The 25386-nt window shown below is 40.4% G+C and overlaps 1 protein-coding gene across 1 annotated transcript in view; it reads left to right on the forward strand.

The window, feature by feature from the left end:
• The first annotated feature begins 7030 nt into the window (after positions 1-7030).
• The window catches only part of fancl (FA complementation group L), a 37063-nt gene continuing 18707 nt past the window's right edge, over positions 7031-25386 (forward strand). Inside the window, exons 1-7 of the mRNA XM_085368945.1 lie at positions 7031-7320; positions 7840-7898; positions 12043-12103; positions 12537-12593; positions 12871-12968; positions 21461-21557; positions 23962-24030. Of these exons, the coding sequence (XP_085225071.1) occupies positions 7234-7320; positions 7840-7898; positions 12043-12103; positions 12537-12593; positions 12871-12968; positions 21461-21557; positions 23962-24030 (528 nt within the window). The 5' untranslated portion in view covers positions 7031-7233. The remainder of the gene's footprint in view (positions 7321-7839; positions 7899-12042; positions 12104-12536; positions 12594-12870; positions 12969-21460; positions 21558-23961; positions 24031-25386) is intronic.

Raw genomic sequence — 25386 nt, forward strand, 5'->3', positions numbered from 1 at the left:
TCACCAGCTCTATACTGTATAATCACACTTTCCCATTCTCTGCTCGCAGCACCGCAAATGAATACGGGACTCAAAAGGAAACCGAAGGACAAGTGCGCATTGTCGGGGAGCACTTCTGTAGTAATCATGTTGTCATTGGATTAGAATAGGAATTTGCTGGATCTCTAGAGTTTCATTTGCCATATGTTGAGGTGATTTTACTGGTTGCTGTTTAAGGGGAGACACTGGTGGATTTAATATACGGAGAAAAGTGTTCTTTAAGAGCCCCCTACAGAATTATTTGTGTTTTTATGGATGGGAAATGGACTGATTCCTATATAGTGCTTTTCTTCTCTACTTGAGCACTCAAAGTACTTTATACAACACGCCTCATTCACCAATACAAAAACTTTCTTCTATGCCTTAATGGCTTCTAACTAACATTCACACACATTCACACTTTACATCGAAGAGCAACTTGGGATTCAATGTCTTGCCCAAGGATACTTTGGCTAATCGTACGGTTGGCGGTCGGAGCAGTCAACCACCAACCATAAGATTAGCAGATGACCTGCTTTACTTCCTGAGCCATTCTGTAAAAACACAAACCTGCTAAAGAGTAATGGTAAGGTGGTGTCAAATTTAAGGAAAACCAAATTTAAATGGTGGCTCAAGCTTGACCTTAAAGTTCCATTAACTATACAGACAATGATCAACATCTCTGCTTTTAGTGGTAAATACACTACCAGTCAAAAGTTTGGACATACCTTCTCATTTATTTGTTTTTTTTTTCCTATTTTTATAATGTTCTACAATGTAGATACACACTGAAGAGATCAAATGTATGAAGCAAGATATATGGAATTATGTACCAAATTGAAAAATAACTTCAAATGTGTCATATTTTTTAGAATCCTGAAAGTAGGTACCCTTTGCTTTGTTGACCGCGCTGCAAACCCTTGGCCTTCTCTCATTGAGCTTAATGATGTAGTCTCCTAGAATGGTTTTCACTTCACAGGTGTGCCTTGTCAGGGTTCATTTGTGGAATTTCTTGTCTTCATGGGACCATCAGTTGTGTTGTGCAGAAGTTAGCTTGGTACACAGCTGACAGCCCTATTTGACAACTGTTAGAATTCATATTGTAGCAAGAACCAATCAGCTAAGTAAAGAGAAACGACAGTCCATCATTACTTTAAGAAGTGAAGGTGAGTCAGTCTGGAAAATTGCTAAAACTTCGAATGTATCCCCAATTGCACTCGCAAAAACCATCAAGTGCTGCGACGAAACTGGCTCACATGAGGACCGTCCCAGGAAAGGAAGACCAAGAGTCACCTCTGCTGCTGAGGATAAATTCATCCGAGTCACCAGCCTCAGAAATCACAAGATAACAGCACGTCAGATTAGAGCCCAGTTAAATGCCACACAGACTTCCAGTAGCACATCTCTAAATCAGCTGTTCAGAGGAGACTTTATGGTCAAATAGCTGCTGCGCCATGGCCTGGCCTCCACAGTCACCTGACCTAAACCCAATCAAGATGGTTTGGGATGAGATGGACCGCAGGGTGAAGGCAAAAGAGTCAACAAGGGCTCAGCATGGGAACTCCTTCAAGACTGTTGGAAAACCATTTGAGGCAACTACCTCATGAAGTTCATTGATAGGATGCCAAGAGTGTGCAAAGCAGTAATCAAATCAAAGATATAAAAAAATATAAGACATGTTTGGAGTAATTTTACACTTTTTTGTATACTAGAGCAGATACTAAGCCATAGCTATCTGTTGGTCATGTGTCGATCAAAGTAGCCATGCGGCCAGGTTATTAAAGACCCCCCCCCCCCCCTCCCCCCCAAAAAAATAAAAAAATTAGTCACTATGAGAGGTAAAGTATTCACAAAAAAAAACCCATTTTAATAGAACAATTTAGATCCACTTTCAAGTGGCCATTGGAGTAACTGTAGTTTTTAGGACTTGGCTGCATCTCTCAGTCCCACAGCATTGCCTCTATTTTATTTTTAGTTGTCTTCCTTTTCCATGTCTTTCCTTTGAATGCGTCTTCTGTTATCTGCATTGATTGTCCATCTTTCATGGTACTTCCTGTTTTGTTTTGAAGGTCAGGCTTTCTGTTTTTACTCCCCTATGTTGCTCTTGTTAGTTTCTGACTAAGTGTGTCTGTTCTTTGTTACTCTTCTTTCTTTGGTGTTTTTTTTCGTCTGCTTCTGTACAATACAATAAAATACCAGAGAGTATATATAACACCAGGATGTAGTGACTTCCACAGTTGAAAATTTGAGTCATTTTAACTGTGCATTTTAAGCTTCTTGATCTGAAAAATGATGCCAATGTGAGGTGCCTCCAGTCACTGGTGTGTGACCTTTGTGGTTCCAAATAGACTTTCATTGGATAGGACTCTGAGGGAAAATAGAGCTGTTAAAATGGCTAGCAAGTTAGCCTTTAGCTTCACAGTCAGATCCACCTCTTGCTTATCACCTCTGTTTCCAAAATACCAAAATACTGACATCTAAAATACTTAGCTTGGAGTAGAGCAGGGCGATATGACCAAAAATATTTATCACGATATACATTTGAAAATCTGTGATAACGATATAACTGACGATATAATTGACACTAGACAAAATACTTTACAACTCCACAACTTTATTAGTGCAAAAAAAAAAAAAAAAACATCAATGTATTTTCACTTAAACAAAGCAGCTGTTTTTTTATGTGCATTAAAGTTATATAAAAATGTAACAGTGCAAATGCAAATTCCTCGCTGACAGTTTAACCAAAAGGCATTTCCAGTGGAAATTGGCCGACATATCCTCAGCATAACCATGTATAATATCCACAACACTTAAAAAGAGGTTATACACACACAATACGGTAATATTATGTTGAAGCACAGTACGTATCACTCCGCGAGGCTCCTGCCTACGATAGCCGTAATGCTCCGACAATCCATCAAGCGGTGCGGCTTCGTAGCTTAGCAAAGTTGTACTAAAATATTTGACAGATTTTCGAGCGCCGTGTACATAAAATCGTTTTGAGGTCAGTAAACACAACCAGAATTCATACATAAGGCACACGGGATTATAAGGGGCACTCTCGATTTTCAGAAAAATCAAAGGATTGATTTTAAGTGTGCCGTATTTTCCAAAAAACACGGTAATAACGCCGGCTCGCTAGCATGCGCTACCAAAAATAGTGCTTTGTTGTGTATCTGACGGTTGAAAGCTAAACCAGTTCCACACTGAAGTTGCAGCATTTTTACAAACCAATTCTGGTTCATCCGTTTCATTCAACGATCTGCTTTCGCCCTCCTCATTCTTCGTCGCTGCCGGCACGCTTTTTCTGCCATGTGTGTATGAAAACAAATGCGCGTTTTACCCAAATTCTATCGCGATATTTCATTTTCTTATCATTGCCCAACATTAAACCAGTATTACCATGAACGGTATGATATGGCCCAGCCCTAGCTTGGAGTTTACAAACCAGCGGGTGATGGTAGGGGCAGGGATAGCTCAGTAGGTAGAGCGGTTGCCCCATGATCGCAAGGTCAGGGGTTCGAATCCCCTGAACGGCTACCCTGAGGTACCCTTGAGCAAGGTACCATCCCCACACGCTGCTCCCCGGGCGCTGCACTGGTGGCTGCCCACTGCTTCACTGAGTGAATGGGTTAAATGCAGAGAAGAATTTCCCCACGGGGATCAATAAAAGTGTACATTATCATTAAAAGGACTGGTTCTTATGTAGCACTTTTTTTCTCTGCTTTTGAGCTACTACAGCCCACCAACCTTCATCTGTTGTTCTACAAGCTATTGACTTCACAGGACTACATAGAGTCCTATGAAAACTTTATTTTTCACATAATTGTATCTAGTAATTAGCAATAATAAACTAATAGCATACCAAGAAAACAGTAACTGATTCACTAAAACTGAAGCACAAATTTCTTGAATGGGCTTTAAGACACAGCAAGCCATATTTTTGACAGATAATTACATTATAAAAGCTCCACAGCAGGAAGATCCACTTCAGTGGCTGTAATTAGCAGATCTGAAGCAAAGAAGAAAATGAGGAGGTAAAGCTGACTGTGTGAAAATACCTGTCAATCAAATAGGCAGGTATCCAGAATGATGGATTAAAAAAAGAAATTGTATCCCTATAGAGTTGTTATGAAGTGGTGAATATCCATAGTCTAAAACAGATTTTTCTACCAGGCTATAAAATATACTTTTTAATATTGTATTATTTGACACTCTAAATCTGTAATTGGTCTTAGTGATGAGGGGGTTCGGGCATATGCAGAAAAGCAATGAGGACAGTGCATCAACTTGGAATATTCCACACTTGATGGCATCTTGTGCGATTGCCTTGGAGTAGGCCTCCGGTGTGGTCTTCCACAGTCTCACTGAGTTGCTAATAAATGTTAGCACACTATCAACCTTGTACAGTGTCAAGCACTCCCATATCCATGATTGGTCTGCCTGGTCTTAGAGTTCTGGTGTACTGCTCTGTCAACCTGCTTTGGTCCTCTGGTGTTATTTCCAAAGATTTTTTTAAACTGTGCTTACGTATTGACTCCTGTGCCTACTCACCATGGTGTCTAAAATGCCTGAGTGTCCCTTAAAGGGATTTTTTTATGATGGGTCTGGATGGATCAGTCTGGATGAGTACCTCATTGGGTGCTGTTAGGTTCTTCAGCCAGTAGGTGCAGATGATGTCAGGTCTTTGTACTGTTCAGCTCTTCATTTTGGAAACTTCTTGGATGTCTTCCTTTGTGATGTTGACTGGCTATGCTCTGGGAGACTGCTGCGGTCTGCTCTTAGGTCCACTAGGCACTTGGCAGTGGTGTCAACTCTTTCTCTTAGACTCTTAGATTTTTGTCCAGCATTATTAAGTTTCAGTGTTGGGTCCCTTGTAGATAAGAATACGTCCTAGATGGATCTTTGGAGAACAGACCATGTATTCTCCTGGCCTCTGTGTTTCTGGTATATCGCTTCAGTTTAGTGGCAAGAGTTATGAGCCTTTGTTTGGCAGTTTGTAAAACGTCAGTAATCAACATCTCGTTGTGTCTCTTTTTCATCCAGGACCTGTCTCTCATGATACTTTTGTGTATGAATAAGTATGAAAAAAACTATTATGAATAAGTGTGGAATATGTGTGGCCAAATGGCTGTAAAGTGAGAGAAGGTGACCTACCAGCAGGCAGAACAGCAGTTATAGGGGATAGCTACAAGTGTCTGGGTATTCCACAGGCCAACTAGAACCATGATAAAGATGCACAAAGGTCAGCCACAGCCAAATACATTCCAGAAAATAAGACAGGTGCTGAGAAGTCAGCTGAATTGTTGGAATTAAATCCAAGCCATCAATACATATGCCCTTCTGATCATCAGATGCCCAGCTGGAATAATAAATTGGCCACAGAAGTAGACACATGCCACTGATGTCAAGACACAATGCACGGTGTCCATCTGAAGTCCAGCACTTTTTCTATGGTTCTTTGAGCGACATAGAGTGATGGAGGGCAAGGAGAAGTGCAGGTCAGAGTCACAATCCAGGCTGAAACACAGAGCATCTGCCAAATAGGGATGGGTATCGTTTAGGTTTTATCCTATACTGGTGCCAAACTGGTACTTTTGAAACTGAGAATCTGAGCATAGCAGTACAAGAACAAACCCTAAGCACCAGATCCATAGAGACAGTGCAGAGGAACATCTGGGCCACATATGGACTAGAAGTCCCCAAGTCCTAATGGGAGACACCACCACAAGTGGTTAAGAACAACAGGAATAGGTTCTAGACCAGGGGTGTTGAACTCCAGTCCTTGAGGGCCGGTATCCTGAAACATCCTTTACACGTGTCCCTGCTGCAACACACCTGAATAGAATTTGTAGGTCATTAGCAAGTCTTGACTACATGCAGAGGTGGCAACTGCTAACCCTACTCAAGTAAATTTAAATAAAAGGTAAATAAAAGTACTTCTAAAACTGCTTTTATTGCACCATGTTCATTCACTCTTGAGCTGCTGCAACATGAATCACCAGCATGCAGTTCACTTCTGTGGACCTACTAAATTTTATTCAGGTGTGTTGCAGAAGGGAGACATGTAAAGTTTCAGGACATCGACCCTCGAGGACTGGAGTTTGACACCTGCATTCTAGGCCAACCAATCACATGTAGTGGCGGTTGACAAAGTAGTGATAGATATGACAATCCCAGTGGAAAGCAACTACTGGAAGAAGGAGCACACAAAATAGAGAAGCATCATGGGGTGAAGAAACAACAGATGTGGAAGGATAAGTCAAAAGTGGTCTCAGTGGTAATAGGAGCATTAGGAGCTGTTACCCCAAAAGTGGAAGAATGGCTTTACCAAATTCCAGGCACATTTCGGAGGGCTCTGTCCACAAGAGCGTAGTCCTAGAAACAGGACCCTCAAATTCAAGGCTGTCTGGTAGAAGACCTGAGCTTGAGAAACACACCAACCCCCAGGGCAAAGGTGTCAAACTCTGGCCCACGGGCCAGATTTGGCCCGCAGCCTAATTACATTTGGCCCGCGAAGCTGGCCTACTGGTATTATACAGCTAATATATATATTGTTTAGTATTAAGCTTTGCTTGTTCCATATTCAGTTTTCCAGCAAAACTTATTTGAGTCCATAAGAAAAGATTCATTCCTATATCTGGAGGAAGATTTTTTTTTGATAAATATTAATGTTAGCCCGCAACTTTGTTCCAGTTTTAAATTTTGGCCCACTGTGTATTTGAGTTTGACACCCCTGCCCCAAGGGATGAGAGCAAGATTATATATAAAATAAAAATTATGTTTCTGTCAATTAGACGCAATTACATAATGGGCAATAATGTCGGTAATTTTCAGTAATTTCAACAGTTAAACCTTCCGTAGAGACCGGCAGTTAATCAGTAAAATCATCAACACACTAACGTTTAAACGTCACACCAACGACTGTCAAGAAACTTCAGAATTACGATACTTTTTGTAAGTCTTTGAAAGCAACTCGATGACGTCGACTGTTTGGGATTTAATGGCGGGATGCAGGGGTTGCGATTGATTCTCCTGTCAACGCACCTCTTGCTAATTCTACGTTTAACAGCTTTAGCTTGAATTTCTCAGGTTTGGTTCAAGTCAGCGACTAATCAGAAAGTGCCAGTCTGTACGGTCCAACTCAAGCTAGGAAGTAGCCACCCTGCTTTGCGAGCGGAAACTTAGGCGTAAAAGGTCATAGAAAGTTTTATGGAGAAATCACTGGTAAACGATAACCCGTTGCTTGTACCTCTCAACAAGCAGCAGACAGTCTACGATGGATTTATCACTGTTCAGGTAAAATTATGCGTTTGTGTGTTGTTTTTTGTTGGACGTATGTCAGTGTCATATTGAAAAAACGATTAATTTAAAGATTTTTTGCTTTGGATGCAAATACTTGTCTGGAAACCATATATTTAGACATCTAACTGATTTATAGAAACTTCTGGTAAATTCGTCCTGTTTTTTAAGCAGCTTACATTAGTATCGGTAGCAGAACCGTAATTGTATTAGCGCATGAAACGACTTCATAAGCTGGTATATAATCTTGAAAGCAGTTACTTACTACGAGTGTCATGCCGTATTAAAGCGATGAAAAAAAGTTGAAAACGTGGTCTAAAGTAAATTTCTATTATTTATGTGTCTCTTGAAACACCCAAAGAAACGTAATATTATCCAATTCCTTAACGTAGGTTGGTCGGTCACGTGTTCTTCATTAGCGCGTTAGTTGTAGAAGGCATTAACCTCTGTGGTACACTGATCGCAGAGCTAGTAATCTGCTTTAATAATGCTTTGTCTTGTCCCCCCCCCCCCCAGGAAAGAGACTTCAGGATGAGAATAGTACTCCCACCAGATCGACAGCTCAAGGAGGCCAAGTACAAGCATCCCCTTGCATTCTCTGTACAAATGTTTTAAATGTGATACGGGATAAGGTCTAATAAGGGAGTTGTAGTAAAGTGCTGCTATAATGTAGTAGTTAACAGATTTGCTTAGTAAACTAAAAGCTGATTCCAGCCAAAGACTCAAAGAACCTTTGGGGTTGCATCAGGAAGGGCATGCTGGGTAAAACTGTGCCAAACAGAAATACCTTAAAAATATATAATTTTCATGAAAATGACTTATAAAAGCTTCCAAAGAATAAAAAGAAAATAAGATTTATATGAAATGGCTTAACTTTCCCACATGTAGTTATGACCAACATCATCAAGCAAAGGCTCTTTTCAGGCAGAATCAACTTCATTATAAGGAAGTAACAGTATTTTAATGTATCTTAATTTGTGAGAGCTAACTTAACAGTATTGTTTAGTAACAACATTAAACTGCATTGTTTGGTTCCTAAGACATATCCTCAGCTTTCTGCTGCTTCCCCTTAAACCAAAACTGAATTTCTGTTGCTGCTATTTTTCCTGATTCGCGTCTGTCCCTGCTCAATTTTACGCCCCACAGGTTATTAATTATAAGACTGTGGTCTGTTTTGTGTATTCCATTCAGTTTTATTGATATAGCGCCAATTTACAACAACAGCCACCTCTGGGCACTTTATATTATAGACCTTACAATAATAAAAAGAAAACACCAAAAATCAGATGTTGACAGCGGGGAGAAAGAACTCCCTTTTAAAAGGAAGAAGCCTCCAACAGTACCAGGCTCAGGGAGGGGGAGCTGATATAGAGAGTATCTTGAACCAAAACATTCTACAGGGTGGGCCATTTATATGGATACACAGTAATAACATGGAATGGTTGGTGATATTAAAGTCCTGTTTGTGGCACATTAGTATATGTGAGGGGGCAAACTCCTCAAGGTGGGTGGTGACCAATGGTGTGCTTGGTTTCAACGTAACTTTATTCTTTCATGAGTTATTTACAAGTTTCTCTTTGTTCACAGCCATTGACATGTCGAAGAGGTTAACACGTGAGGAGCGGATCGAAATTGTGTTGATATCTGGTGAACGCAGTAACCGGGTCATTGCAGCAGATTTCAATCCAACACTGAACCAGTTTCACGAAACTTAACAAGCAGTTTGTTAACTGTAGTATGGGAGATGGGTGGTCTCGTAGGGTGTCTTGCACATTCCCTGAGTTTTTCCAGCAAGATGGTGCACCACCACATTATGGGTGCCAGGTCCGAGCATTCCTAGATGAACAGTTTCCTGGAAAGCAGATTGGTCGTCGTGGGCCAGTTGAATGGCCCCCAAGGTCTCCCGATCTGACCCCCTTAGACTTTTATTTTTGGGGTCATCTGAAGCCAATTGTCTATGGTGTGAAGATACGAGATGTGCAGCACCTGAAACTACGGATGCTGGATGCCTGTGCTGGCATTTCTCCTGCGGTGTTGCTATCAGTGTGTGAAGAGTGGGAGAAGAGGGTCGCATTGACAATCCAACACAATGGGCACATTGAACACATTTTATAAGTGGTCAGAAACGTGTAAATAACTCATGAAAGAATAAAGTTACGTTGAAACTAGAGCTGGGCGATAGAACGATAACGATATGTATCGCGATATAACTTTTACTCGATAGAGAAATTAAGCTATCGCGATAGACCTCGCCGCTCTTGTCCTCTTAAAAAAAAAAAAAAAAAAAAAGGTCAGCCAATCCAAATTAGGTAGCGCAGAGCCGAACCAATCACAGCCGCAGCGTCACGTCGCGTGACTTGTTACGTACAGCACAAGTGCCAAGCCGCACGTGTGTTTGTTTGGGAAGCAGCCAGCGGGTAATGGAGCCAGCGCGTAATGGAGGAAATGAGTGTGCCGACTAGAAAAATCAACCGAGCGTGACCGAAGAGAAAACAGATGATGGTTCCAACGCCGGAGAGATTGTCGAACGGAAGAGCCATAGAAGTTCCGTAGTGTGAAGGTATTTCGGCTATTTCAAGTCTGACAAAAAACAGAGTAGCGTGCACTGTAAATTGTGCCGAAAGCAAGTCTGGAAATACAATAAACTGGTGCATGCGTCACACTGTGCGCCACGTTATTGTTTCGGTGAAATGAATTTCTACAATACTGTTACTGTTAATTCTACTCTCTGCAGTGTTTAAATGCTTACATACACACACATTTTTCTGTCCGTCTACACATACGACTCGGTTCTGCTTCTATGCCGCAGCTTTGTTTACTTTTTCCCACCGAGGCTTCTAGACTTCTGATTGGCCAACATTTCTTGACGGTTAGGAATCTAGCGCCACCTGCTGCTTTGGCATGTTCATAGCAGCGTTTTCCTTCATTTCTGCCTTTATGTGTGGACGGGATTATTTTTTAAAACGAAAACGGAAAATCTCCGTTTTCAAAAATACCCGTGTACGTGTGGACGTAGCCTCAGTCTCTGACTGGAAGCGCTAATTAGTCATTCGGCTTTTGTCAGACTAAAGTAACTGTTAAAACTGTTTGAAAAGCTCAGCTATACAACAAGGAGAGATTGAGAATTTCCTTTTAGTTCTCAGTTTATTTGATATTGACAAAAGTTAGTCAGTTTTGTCTGTTCTTCTGTAAAACAAACTAAGATTTATTTTTAGAATTAATATTTTGTTTCTAAGTGGAATTGACAATTTAGTCTGTTTCGTTTGTTCTATTTTGAAACTTAAACGCTTTAGCGGCTGCCTTTTGTGTAGTTTGCAATATTTGCCTTTATTTATCTGAAAAAGTCTCATGCTCCTTAAGTACATCTACCCTGTTGAACTTATTATGGGAAATAAATATTTAAATAAAAACAAGCTGCTGATTATTTCACATTTTACTTGTGAGCAACGGCACATTTAAATCTTACAAATATAGTTATTTGGCTTATATCGTGGTAGATATCGTTATCGCCTGAAATGAAAAAGACATATCGTGATATGAAAAAATCTCATATCGCCCAGCTCTAGTTGAAACCAAGCACACCATTGTTTTTCTTGTGACATTACCAATAAGTTTGATGTGTCACATGGCCCTCTTCCTATTGAAAAAACAAAAGTTGTATCCAAGATGGCCGACTTCTAAATGGTCACCATGGTCACCACCCATCTTGAGGAGTTTGCCCCTCACATATACTAATGTGCCACAAACAGGACTTTAATATCACCAACCATTCACATTTTATTACGGTGTATCCATATAAATGGCCCACCCTGTACTTTTAACCACAAGTAAGTCTGCAGTGTGAGAGTGAAGTTATCTGTTGACATAATATGATATTATATGGTCTTTAAGATATAACGGAGCGTGATTTTTCTGGACTTTATATGCAAGGAGGAGGATTTTAAATTCAGTGCTGGATTTAACAGGGAACCGATGAAGGTTTAGGGGAAATTGGATCTCTGCCTCATGCACATTTGCTGTATGTATTCGTATGATTGCATCTCACCCTATCCTGAGCATCTTAAGGATTCACTAGATTTCTAAATGTTGTCTATGGTCTTCCTCTTCCTCATACATTTCAACTCCACATGGCATCCTTTGTCCAATCTACATACAGTTACTAGCTTTGTTAAATAAAATGTAACAACAAATACATGCAGAGTTATAAATTTACTGAATTGGTATTTAAGTAAAATAATTCATGACAACAAGATGGAAATTCTTGTTCTGGACACCCTCTCTACTTTTAAGATTAGGCTTAAAACTTTCCTTTTTGATAAAGCATATAGTTAGGGATGGATCGGGTGACTGAATCCTTCCTTAGTTACTCTGCAATAGGTGTAGGCTGCTCTGATCAGTGTTTCTTCTTCACTTACCTGTTTTTCACTTTCTATGTGTTTATACACCCCTATGCAATCACTAAGTTATTATATTTTCTGGTTTATAAAAAACATAAGGCACCACTAAAAAAGCATTTTGACCTTTAATCAAGGTTAAATTATGGCCTGCACTAACAGGAAAATGTATGGATTACTGTTAGGGTAAGGTAACTTGGCCAATCAGCGATACGTGTGTACGCACCATTGAAAGCAGATTTTGAGCCAGAAAAGATGTTCTTGAAACTTGTGCCTGGCCACAGAAGATGTCCTCAGTAACCCATTCACAACTTTGTCCTTACAGGCTGCACTGCTGCTGGCAGCTGAAGCACCTGTTGCGTGGATATGAGCGCATATTGAAGCAGGTAAATGTGCCGCATGTTGGTATTTAGTGATATGTTGTCTCAGTCTATGAGAGCACGCTGTTTTGTGCTGCGTGCTTTGTATTTGGCTCCTTTGTGTCGCTCCTGCTCCCTCTGTCACCCATCAGGCTCGCCTCACTCACAGGCAGAGAAAAAATATTTTTCACTGTTTAATTAACATCGCCTGGAAAATGTCCCTATTTGTTATGTGGCCCCTCAGGGTTATTTGGATGAGATTGATATTTCACCCCGGGCTGCAAAGTTCATTATTTTCACAGCCTTTAAGCTATCATTAATTATTAAAGCTGGTGGCAGCCCCCATTAATCACAAACACTGTTTGATTTGAATGGCTGGCTAGAGGAAAAAAATAGACACTGTCACTTCATTATCCCTCCATTCAAGGATGTCTTTTCTCTCGTGTTTGACTCCTCACAGAGGCTGCAGCAGTCGGCTGATCTTGTCGGTTTCATTCTGGAGCTGAAGACTGTCTTGGTAAGGAGGAGAATGACATGGCGGCTCGCACGGTCACTTTGACATTGTAGCTTCATGAATAGCAACTAAATGGGAACCTCCAGGCATTATCAATAGCCTTGCTTGAGAGGCATATGCACGTGCATGTGTATTTTGTGCCATAAAAATAAAGAAAACTGTCATCACGGCCCTGATTCAGCTTGCTCTGTAGAAAGATTGCTCCTGAGAGTAAGTTGTGATATGATGTGCATAGTAATCTGGGCTTAAAATAAGAAGAGCTCTGTGTGTGTTGTTGCAGGAAGTGGTGCTGAAGAGCCGCCCCGAGTGCCGCTCCATCCCGCCTCCGCAGTATTACTCTCAGCTCATCTCTGAGATGGAGACCCTCGGGTGGGACAAGTAAGTGGGCCAGTAAGAGTACCAACACATGCTCCGGAACCAGGGCTTTATTGGCGCGTCAGTCATTAAGCTGTGAAATGTGTGTCAGCATGTTTGCCAGCTCTGAACGGCACTTTTACTGGTGGTTTTGTCTGAGTCGCAGCTTAGGTTTGTGTCTGCTGAGTATAGGACACCACAACAACATACAACAGCATTCATCTCAAGGCACTTTATAATGTAAGGTAAAGACCCTTCATTATTGGACAGAAAACCCCAAGAGTCAGACAATCCCCTGTGAGCAGCACTTGGAGACGGAAGTATTTCCTTTCAATAGGCAGAAATCTCTGACAGAGGCAGGCTCTGAAATTATCTGCTTAGGCAACAACACTGATCGTGTTATTACAAAGCAGTCCTCTGGAAATATCCTACAGGCCTGCTTATGGTGCATGCTGCTGTTTGTAGGGGGAAAATACTTTACTTGCCAAGAATGTTGTGACAAACGGATAACCGAGTCACCTTTTTTTAGTGGAATGAAAGATTATCTATACTTACCTGGCCCTACGTGGAAAAAAATAAAACCTAATAACTGATTGCTGTTCTTGGCAACAAAAGTGGCACAATCAGACATTTTTGCTCTTTTCTGACTTAGTCTGAGATGGACCTTCTGTTTGTTTTGTCCTCCTGGATCAGTGCTTTTGAATTTCAGAGCTCAAACTGATGGCTGGACATTCTCCTTCAAGATTTTCTGGTACTGACTAGAATTCATGGTTCCCTCAGTTATGGCAACTCATCCAAGTCCTGAAGCAGCAAAATAGCGCCAGACCATCATACCACCACCACCATGTTTGACTGTTGATATGATGTTCTGTTTTTTACACTAGATATAACATAGCCTTCCAGAAAGTTCAGATTTTGTCTGGTCAGTCCACAGGACATTTCCCCCAAAGTCTTGGGGATCATCAAAATATTGTTTGGCAAATGAGAAACTTTGTGTTCTTTTTAGTCAGCAGTGGTTTTTGCCTTGCTACTCTCCCAAGGATGCCATTTCTGACCTTTCTCTTTCTTATTGTTAAATTATGAACACTGAACTTAACATAGGCAGTGAGGCCTGAAGTTCTTTAGATGTTGTTCTGGGTTCTTTTGTGTTCTTTTGTCTCCTGGATGAGTCGTCAATGCTCTCTTGGAGTAATTTTGGTAGACTGGCCATTGCTGTGAAGGTTCACCGGTGTTCCATGGTTTGGTGGAGGCCCAAATCCTTTAACCTCCTAAGACCCAAACTCTGCCACAGCATGTATTTTTAATTTCTCTTTGATATTTGGGCTGAATTAGCAGTTTTTTTCTTTTTTACCTAATTTTAGTTTCTAAGAAAAAAGAGAGCCATATATGAGGATATTCATTTAAAATTTTGATAGAACAGTAGCAGTATAATGTCCTTGTAAGTGGATATCAGGCCCTTGTAGAGCAAAATTGAGTATTTTGGTCTAAATAACCCAAAATGTGATGTCCACATATGTGGACGCCAGGTCCTAGGAGGTTAAATTGGCTTTGTAACCCTTTCCAGACCAACGGAGGTCAGTGACTTTGTTTCCCCGTTTCTTTAGATCCTGGCATGTGTTTCTTTGTGAGATGTTTTAGCCTGCTTCACTTTATCAGACAGTTTCTATTTAAGCGATTTCTTGATTCAACAGGTCTGGCAGTAATCAGGCCTGGGTGTAGCAAGTGGAAGTGAACTCAGCTTTCCAAAAAGTGTGGTTAATCACTGTTAATTCATCATTTAACAATGGTGGGGAAATTACTTTTTCCACACAGGGCCAGTTAGGTTTGGATAGCTGTTTTTCTTTTCCTGTAATAATCACGTAAAACTGCATTTTGTATTTTTCTTACTTTATCTTTGACTAATATAATTTGTTTGATCTGAAAGATTTAAGTGAAAGAAATGTGCAAAACAACTAAGGAACTAGGAAGATGCAAAATACTTTTTCATTGCACTGCAACTGTTTTCTTACCAAAACATCAGGCCTTTACATGCCACTGTTACCGCTCACCTGTGTATATTCTAATAGTTAGTATGCGTTTCTTCATACTCGCTGAAACAATTATCATTCTTTCTCATGTCTTAAAATTTAGAAGAAACTGACATTTAGTTAGTTGTTACGTCATCATCAGACTAAGTCTAACCAGAACCAGCCAGTTACTATAGTTACACGTTCTTACAAGTTTAAAAAGGCGTACTTTATTAAAGCAATCAAAATGAGTGTAATCCAAATAAGCACTTGCTGTGAAATGCATCCAGCCTTATGGTCAGGCTCAGCTTCTCTCTCTGATCGCCCGCTCTCTGTCTCGCACAGCACAAAGAGGTTTGTGGTTTATGAATTTTATGGTTTATTTATTGGCTATTTTTACTGCACACTGTCCTCCCATGACTTATAGGTTTATTAATTACTTAACAGTTGTTTTCACAAGCAGTCTTAGTCGTAGAAGCACTGCAGTCACACCGCCTCATTTAATGGAACCATTCCTGGACCCACATCTAAAAGTGGTTCAGGACACTGTATGCTTAAGTGTGCCCTGTGAGTTTATGCAGTGGTCCCGCTAGTCTGAGGAGAACTGGATTTTGTAGGTCAGGCTTGCTCAGGCACAGTCATGTTCATACGCTGGAAGTAAACCCTCTGTCACTTTTAACATTTGCAATCAGGATGACCTCCATGAGATTGATCAGATAATGTTATGGAAGTCTGTAGGTGCATGTGGTGATCCTAAAGCTGTGGGTGTGATCATCAAGTTAAAATAGTGCAGATTCAATCCCCACGCAATGTTGAAATTAGCTTTGAGAATATCAAGCCATAATCAAACAAGTTATTTTCTCTTAATGAACAATGTAGTAACATGGTTCCATTCCCCACTTACATGGTCCCAGGATACTGTGGTAGTAATTTGCCTGTGGAATTGCTTGCTGATGGAGCTCCACGTATCAACTCGGTGGCTCTCCTGTTCCTCTGTCAAAGCTTTGATATATGTATTTTTAGTTTTCTGCGTTTTCCCCAGGGGCAGGATTAACTTATTGTGGTGCATATATGAGCAGAAACCCCCACTGCTTTAAAAGGCTGTATAGAGCACCCCCCCTTTCTTCAGCAGCGTAAACTGATTGGAGAGCCTACAACAACACAGTTCTACATTAACAAATGGCTCTTAATGACTTCCTTATTTTTAGTTATTGAGTTATAGTTAAATCCAGGTCACATTTAATAACACTCAGCCCACGTGCGCTGACGGGTCTGGCTAATACCGTTTTCTCCGCTCATCAGGAGAGAACGAGGAGGAGGAGGTGGCGGCGGCGGTTAGGAGAAAGATATCTATTCTCCCCCAGCTCGGATTAAGCCTTGACTACTACACTCATTTTCTACTTTCCTATTAATGACCGGAGCTACAATTATGATATTAGCGAAATGCAAATGGCTCTAATTGAAGACTCTCAGGTTTTAATAGGAGTGTGGGGGGGTGAAGGTATGCTTTATGCTGAAATGGGACCAACATCATTTTCAGTGTCGTGTTACGGTTAGGAGGCATTATACACAGTGGGCCTCAATCTCCAAAGCACTCGAGATTCGCTTAGCGTCTTAATTGGTACGGGCCGTGCTAATAGCCACCAGGGGTTTTCAGCTGTAATTCTGTCTGCTGATTGGGCCAGGTAAGTGAGCAGCTCTGTCTCTCTCCATGTGTCTCCATTTGTGCATTTTGAGAGTGTGGTCATCTTAATTGGCTGGAGATGGCAAACCATGTGTTAATTAATGGAAAATGAGGTCAAGTAGGTCAGCTGCCATCACTCGGAGGCCTCCAAACGTGGCCCTAGAAGCTGCAGGGCTCATTATGGGCACAGCTGGCACTCGATGTTCACAGCCTCTTGGTGGATGTGCAGAGCGCCGTCTCTTCTTATCTCAGTATTATCATGCGGTCACACTGCGTTGCTGCTCTTCTGAGGCCAGATACATCGGCAAGCTTCTGATGGGCTGGAGCTGGGGGGGGCGCACGGTTTCATCTGTTTTTGTTACATTATCAGGCCAGCTAATAAAGTGCATGTAAAATCCTGTTCTGTAAAATTACACAATGTTGTTATCTGGGGTTGCTGTAAGTAATGAGAATGTCCTGAATAGCACAGTTAAAGTGTAAAGCAGGTAGTGGCTTCTATCTTATTAAAGTTGGTGTATTTATTATTAGTATTATTATTATTATTATTATTATTATTATTAGTATTTATTTATTTTTGTATGGCTTACATCGTTCTCTATCCATTCTTCATTCTTGTGCATGCCATCGTTTTGCATGTGTGTTTCTGATGCAGCGCACACAAGCATTACATATGTGTTGATCTCACCATTCATGAATCACTTTGTCAACACGCACTCCCATATTAAAAAAAAAATCAGACACATGCGCACACACTGATGTGCGTGGTGTGCGCTGTCTGGAAGTGTGGAGTTGCAAATGGGATGCTCTCATCAGTCTTCCCAGCAGGACATCTGACTGTCACGCTGTTTCTATCATGGCCAAGTAGGGGCGGCAGCTAGTCCCTGCTATACGGGGTGTGAAACCCCAGAGGAGAGGAGCTGGAAATGTGTTTTAGCAATGCACCAATGATTTTTTTTCTCCCTCCTGATATTCTTTGTCAAGAAACCAAAATTACTGTATAAGAAAAAGAACTTGTATACTGGTCAGATTTGTTCTGTCTAGATCAGGGGTGTCAAACTCAAATACACAGTGGGCCAAAATTCAAAACTGGAACAAAGTCGCGGGCTAACGTTAATATTTACTGAAATATATTTATTCCTCTAGATATAAGAATGAATCTTTTCTTATGGACTCAAACACGTTTTGCTGGAAAACTGAATATGGAACAAGCAAAGCTTAATACTAAACAATATATATATTAGCTGTATAATACCAGTAGGCCAGCTCTAATAGTAATTTGGTGTGGCTTTGCGGGCCAAATGTAATTAGGCCAAATTTGGCCTGCGGGCCAGAGTTTGACACCTATGGTCTAGATTATCTCTGTACATTCTGCCAGATTTATACAGCAAAAGTCAACTTTAGCAATAATCTTTGATGTTTTTTGAATTTCTGTTTTACAGCTTAAATATCCAATGGCAAATTTGCTGCTGTGCCAGCCTTACTTCTTTCTCATTACTCTTTGCGTGCACCACATCAGAGAAAACATACTTCAGTGGTTTCTCATGAATACTATGTACTTGCATTGCACACTGCTAGAACTTGTGAAGTATATTTTGAAGTAGAGTGGTTTGCCAACATTCTTGAATAAGCATTAAATTAAAAAACAAACACAAACAGATATTTAGTAGTTAAGTATTTCTTGCTTTAATTTTTTTTTTCTCTGTCTTTAAAAATTGTATAGTGTGATATTCCAAAGTTCTTTGGATGTTAGCTGCGTTCAACACAAATGTTGAGGTTCTACCTTTGGGGAGGCCAGACTGATGTTTTTCTATCCAGGTGTGCTTTTGCTGTGTGCTTTGGATTGTGGTCTGCTGCCAAACATGCGCTCTGTAGATTGTATTGCATTGTGGATCAAAATCTGACAGTACTTTTCTGGGTTATTCCATCGGATAATTCCATCAGTTTTGACAACATTCCCAGACCACTGGCTGAAATGTAGTTCCACACCATGACACAGCCTGTTTTAGAGGCTGCAGACACTCACAGTTGTACCTCTTCTGACCTCCTCCCCACAACCTGATAGTGATTTGAACCAGAAATGTCAAATTTGGATTCATAACTCCATACGACCTGTCACCACTCGTTTTCAGTTTAGTTCTTTTGTAATTCGGTACCAGATGTGTCTGTCAGGTCCTGTATCAGGTCGCTGCTGGTAGGTTTATTTTTTGTTTCTTAAGGATATGACTTTCAGATGCTGTTCATCTATTGTTTTAGGACTGCTGCGTAATTAATTTTTATTTTATTTTATCCTTGGATGTACCATTTTTCTTGTACTTGAATGATTCCTAGTTCAGTGGTCAGGTACTTGGCTAAAAATGGGTGAAAAAGCAGCCAAAGACTGGAGGACTCAAGGTGACTTAAAAAAAACATGGCTGGCATTTTGTGAGATATTAAAAAAAAGAAGGCTGACCAAGACTTTTGCACAGTACTGTAGATGTAGATAGTTGTACAGGTAAAATAGTAAAATGTCAAAGATTCATTTTAATTCAAGGTGCCTATAATGGTTGTTAAGTTGAGTTCCATCAAGCCTACGAGACTGAGAGCTGTAGAAAGGGATCGATCGTGGGTTACTCTGATATCAAAAGTAAAAACATTGAGAGGTTTTCCTTTTTCACAGACGGTCATTCTTTTGTTCATGCCTTCTGTAACTCACTGGCACTTGATTTTAATGATTCCACTTGTTATCCATTGAATTGTTCTTTCGGAAACTGGTCACTTTCATCACCTGAATAGGTTTGGTAACTTGTCATTATTGTGTCTTTATTGCTGTGAGCAGCAATCGGTATTTTATGACTGTCCTTTTGGTAAAAGTGCAGGATATGAAATAGTCAGAGTAGTGCCTTTCAATTCAATACTTTGGCTAGATTGTTTCAGCAGGTAGCACCGATTTTTGGTTCACACAAAACCAAAATTGTGGCTTTGTCAGACTAGCTCGATGGTGACATTGGGTGCCTGTATGCATAGATGTTAGTGAGCATATTGCAGTAAAGCACGGACGCCCTACTCCGGCGTTTGATTGAAAGTGAGTGAGCAAGCAGACGCTTTTATGAGTCGGGCCCATCGGACACCGTCTCCCATCATTCCATCACTTCCCTAAGTGTGTGTGTGTGTGCGCGTGTCATTTCCTGAGCACAATGTTCACATCAGTCCTCTCTAACACACTCCATAAATCCTCAGCTGATATACAGCCATGTCAGCCTCGGCATAGAGCGCCCGTCGTAATGTACTGTAAATCTGGAGGAGGACTGTTCAAATCCTTTGTCTCGGATCAGTCTTTTATCTTTGGGTCTCAGTAGACTGGAGTTGGTCTGGCGAGGGGGAGGAACTGACTCCTTTACAGTGTGCTGGAGCAGCAGAAGGAGCAGTAAATCTGACAGCAGTGTTGGCGAATGCTCCAGCCACATCAGTGTTGTGTCCTTAACCTCAATAGGTTATAATTAGCTCAGGAAGGAGAAGGTCTGATTTACAAGTTGATTCAGGCTGAAAAACATCTCAGCCTAAGGTCATCCAGAGACGCATCGTTTTCTGAGAGCTTCCTCCCACTGCTGTAACTGCTAAAGCCACGCTAATGTTAGCGTCATGTTATTCCTCTGGACAAACTGGTGTTGGCTGAGGTTTGTTTCTGTCAGCTAATGAATTTTTATTAACATTATTCATATAATAACTAAAACATTAATTAACAAATGTTGTCTCTGTCTTAATTACCTGCATATTTTTATTAAATACTAAAGTATATACAAACATTATTAACTTTATTTATGGGATAATTACTATAAATTATTTGTTCAATAAAAATAATGTGTTCGTGCATAAGACTGAGAATGTGCAACGTAATTGTTATGTAATGTATTTTTTGTCTTGTATGTTTCTTTTTAGCTCACTAACCTAATGCTAATATAAAACTACCTTCTTTGCTAACGCTGGTTGATAGGTGGGTCTGGGACTAGCAGGACTCAGCTAAATTTCATTCTTTTTTTTTTTACTTTATTTTTGGGAACTTTTACAAAGAGAAAATAAAATGACAAAATAATGGAAATGGCCATCAGTTGCATTTTAAGATTCATCCCATGTCAGAAACCATGAATGGATGGATCATATACCTGTGCAAAAGGGGTCACAGTTCATTTTTGCCCACCATCTATTTTGTCTTCCTTGTTTTGTTTTTTTTTTTAATACCCAGAAGTTCCTCATAAATCATATCCATAGATGGAATTCTCCAAGAAGCAGGGAGACCCAATATTCTTATCCAGCAGATGCAGTTACCAGGTTCTGTGCTGAAACAAACTGTGTTTCGTTTCTTTTTACTGGCAAAAACCCACCAGACAGACAGGTTTTGCCAAGCTAGTGGCACTTTTCATTATTTTCATTCTGTATTTAGTGGTTAATACAAATATATGTGAACATCATTATGGTAAGATGACTAGTCAACTGTTTATTAACAGGGTGAATTGGCAAAATAACTTACAGGATGGCACACTAAGGTATGGGCCAGGACTTTATGTGTGATGTCAGGTTACTGTGGCCACAGTTTGCTGCAGAGGACCACAGATTAGCAGAAAATGATCCATAGTTGTAGGCCATGACTCCAGAGTTGCAGTCTGATGTAATGTCACTGTGTTGGTACCCAGAGTGATAAATCTCAAGGTAGAGTTTATGTCTCAATATTGCTCTCTGCAGCTGTGATTAATGACGGATGATGGCTGCTGTCAGGTTACAGTGTTGCGTGTGCCCTTCTCTATGAATAGAGGTTGATTTATGGCGTGTGCTTTGTGCGTGTCCATCTTCAGGCTGCTCTTCATTGACACCGAGTTCCGAATGTTGAGACTGAAAGCGGAGGACTCCGCTGGAAGGCAGCACATCCTCACTGTTAAACTCAAGTCTAAGGTAAGGCGCACTCTCATTGTGCACACTGAGAAACACACAGTTTACCGTAAGGACTGGATCATTTTCCACACTAAAAAAATTATTCATCATCAAATGGAATACTCTACAACTTGATGTTGACCTACAGCCAATCCAAATCCAAACAGGCCAACTTCACCAAATGCATGTGGGGTTGTTCACTTTGCTGATGGCAAATCAGTGATTTACATCTGTGCCCCTAAATCTGGGTCAAACTGGAGAGGGTGTGGAGAGACACGATAACCCGCTGTGACTGAGACGTAGCACAGATAAAATATCTCCACATAACCCCAGCGTGATGGAAAACCTTCTTCTATGCATAGAGAAAATCAGTACACCCACACTCATCTGCATAGCTGCTGTCTCTGCTCTGCTATTGAAAGAGATACACAAAACCTCTGCCCAGTGTAGGTTAACCTAAACGCAGGCTGTGGAAGGCTGTGGCTGTGGAATTTCCATATAAAATGACACTTAATGACATTTCGTCACAGGTACATGTGATGATTCTGGTTGATTGTAAGCTTTACAGTAGTAAGGCTGCATTCTTGATTTTTGATCATGGAAATGTTCTTTTCGTTTCGCTTGTAGCTCCCTGTGATTGACTCTGAGTTTGCTGTGACTGCTCGAGCAGAAAAGCCTCACTATCTGAAAGCATGATTTGTGATATCTTAGTCCCAGACTAATGAACTACTTGCAGAAATGAGACGTGCAGTTCTCCTCTGCTCGTCCAGTAAGATTGATCTTTCTGGTAAAGTTGGTGAGATCTGGTTTTAAAACGCTAAACTTTTAAAAAAACAAGTTGAACTTTGAAAAATAATGAGACAATTTATTTTTGAAATCAGGATAAAGGATAAATTTAAATGTCATCATGCATCGCCAAAGTGGAAATTTAAACGAGCGCTGCATAGGTTGCATCTGTAAATTAATTAAAGTCAGCACAGTGCTGCTCACTAGTGTAGGGTTGGGCAATATGTAAAAATTTTCCAACCAGAAATCGTCAGTCCAACAATCACAGATGGGCGATATATTCGTGGATGCGCAGACTTTTTGATGGGCAGAGCAATGTTATCATGCACGGACTGATTTGCGTGTTTACAACACAGAAGTCCAAACACGGACGATTTCCTCCCCCCCACAAAAAAAGAAGAAGCTGTCAGCGTTAACGCGGCTTAACCGTGGTCATCACAATTAACGTGGTTAAAATTTTTAACGCGCTCAAACCATCTGAAGCGCAGAATGAACAAACTTTGGACAAACTGCCCGAAAAACGCTGACAGAGACGTTTCAAGGATTTTGACTCAGTCTGCACTCCAGATGGGTTAATTGTAAATCGCGTTAACAATTAATCCATGTCAGTATGTCATCAGTTCAGTGATGACGGCACGTTAACGCTGACAGCACTAAAGAATATAAAGTCACCAATTTGGGATTTCTTTGGCTTTAAACCAGATGAAAGAGGTAAACCTAAGGATGCAACCAAAGCGGTGTGCCACTTGTGCACACGCAGATTTTGTTTTTGCTTTACATTACAATTTATAATTCAACAAAAAATATTTCATCCTTTAAAAATAGGTTACATAATGGATACTTGAAGAAGTGAGCTCTGCAGCTTATCTTCCACACATAGAATAAGGGTTGTTTTTGTTCTTTTAATTGTTTAATTTTGAGATTTTGACAGCAGAATTACTTAAAACTTTTCAAGTGAATGTTTTACTTTTTGTAAGTCAGAGTGGGGAAGCATATTCTGGGCATGGTGGGTGGATATCATGGTGAGCTGGTGCTTAGCTAAGCCCAGATGACATCCACCAGGGACAAAGGAGGGTGGTGGTACCCCACTCTGTGCCCACCTGCCTACCTGGCCCTCCTCAACTTTTTGGCACTGTAAAAAAACAGCTCCAAGTCCTCCCTGTGTTCCAGCTGCCTCCGCCAAATCCAGCGCCAGGTCATCCCTCACCAGGCACAGCCAGGGAGGAGGCAGCACTGGCACGGACGCATGGAGGCTTGGAAGGCAGGGGAGTGAGAGAGGATGAGGACAGAGTAGTATGATGCTGAAGGTGAACAGGGGGAAAAAAAAGAGCTGCTCATATATATTGACCAAAATGTATTTTTCAGCTCTTTAAAAAGTTGAGCCAATAAAGTCTTAATAACAAGACTGTTTTAAATAAATACAGGGTGGCTGTTAATGTTAATTATAAGAGGCTATTGACCTATTATAGCAGACTTTTCTAGCATGTTGAGAAATCCCAGTTTAAGCCTAATTGCTAAACTATGATGCCCAACTTCCTGATGCACATTTTTTAATCAGAATTCGGAGATCACTTTGCTTTTTTGTTTTAATGAAGTCTTAATATATGCCGCAGTATTACCCCATCTTCTTAACACACAGCATCCTGCAGAGACTCCCGAATGCTCAGCTGACCTGCCAGTGCCACTAGCTATAAACTGGACAGCACAGGTAAGTGAATATACACAGCTGCGCACAGTGTCTGTCTAAAGAGGTTTTACTTCTGTTCAGTGAATGTCAAATGCTTCTAGGTTGCTATATGTCACACTTTCGACCTTTGTTTCAGAAACATATCATCTAAAAGATTTAACTCACAACAAATATCTGACACATCAAAAAAAAAAAAATCCCAATATTTTAAATGTATGAAGTCAGTGAAAGCTCACTTAAAAAGCAATACCACAAGAATCCATACTGACATCAGATTAAACCTTAAAATGCTAGTTTGAGGGTCAAATATTAAAGTTTGTTTTAAAATAAAAACCCATCTTAAATGAATTCTCAATACATTTCACACATTCTAACATTCTCGTGATTTCAGGCAAGATGAACTAGGATTAAATCTCTGCTAAGGATACACCATAATGCATTAAAAATGTTTGGTTAAACTTCAGGGTGTAATGTTTTTTGTTTTTTTTTTTAATTTCATGCTTTTTATTTAATTTTAGTATAATTTATCCACCCATTCTTACTTTGTGGCAAAAGATCTTGAAGTTTGCAGATTCTAAAATTACTGAAGATTTACATTCACAGTAAAAGATGGTGAAATCCCAGACTACTGCGCACCCACTACTGGATTAGAATAAACGTGCGGATGGCACATCCCCAATTTTTTTCATGTAAAAAATTATTCTAATAAAACCCAGGAACTGTGTAACATCTGTAAATGTGCACAGATAAATTAAGCCAGTCAAACTCAATGTGCAAACACTAAGTAATATGCCCTATTTATTACACCAATGTATAACTAACTGTTAAAAATGAATATAAAAAAACCAACCAAGTGAACTTTCTTTGGATTTTGCTGCCCCCTCATTGTTATGCTTTCTAAAACTCAAGTGCAGTATTATTCGTGCATGCATCCATATAACAGTCACATTTAGTTTTACGATAGTAAGGTTTCGCTGACAGTGGACTGAGCATGCACTTGTAGAAGTAGTGCTGGAACCGTGAACCAGGCTTTAAAGCCTGTAATAAACATCCAGTTACAGTATTTTAAAAACAGTTTTTCACAGGACGCAGTCCTGAGGAAAAACTAAGCACACCTTTACTGCTTTCATAGAAATTAAGAGGGTGAGTAGCAGCCAGGTGTTTCTAATCAATGCTCAATTAATTGATCATCAGCAAGTATTGGCCACCTTTATAGAAACAGAACTTTTGATACATTCGTGATCTTCCCAGGATTTACCTGAAAGTCACATCACGCAGTGGTCAGAGAAATTGTAAAAACAAAACTCGAGATAGACCTCAGACTCTGAGGCCTCATTTAACGTGTTAAAATTAATGACAGTACTGTTAGGAAAAGTC

The sequence above is a fragment of the Diplotaxodon limnothrissa genome, linkage group LG13 (assembly GCF_057381915.1).
Source record: "Diplotaxodon limnothrissa isolate DT_005_m linkage group LG13, D_limnothrissa_male_GT1.1, whole genome shotgun sequence".
Taxonomy (NCBI): domain Eukaryota; kingdom Metazoa; phylum Chordata; class Actinopteri; order Cichliformes; family Cichlidae; genus Diplotaxodon; species Diplotaxodon limnothrissa.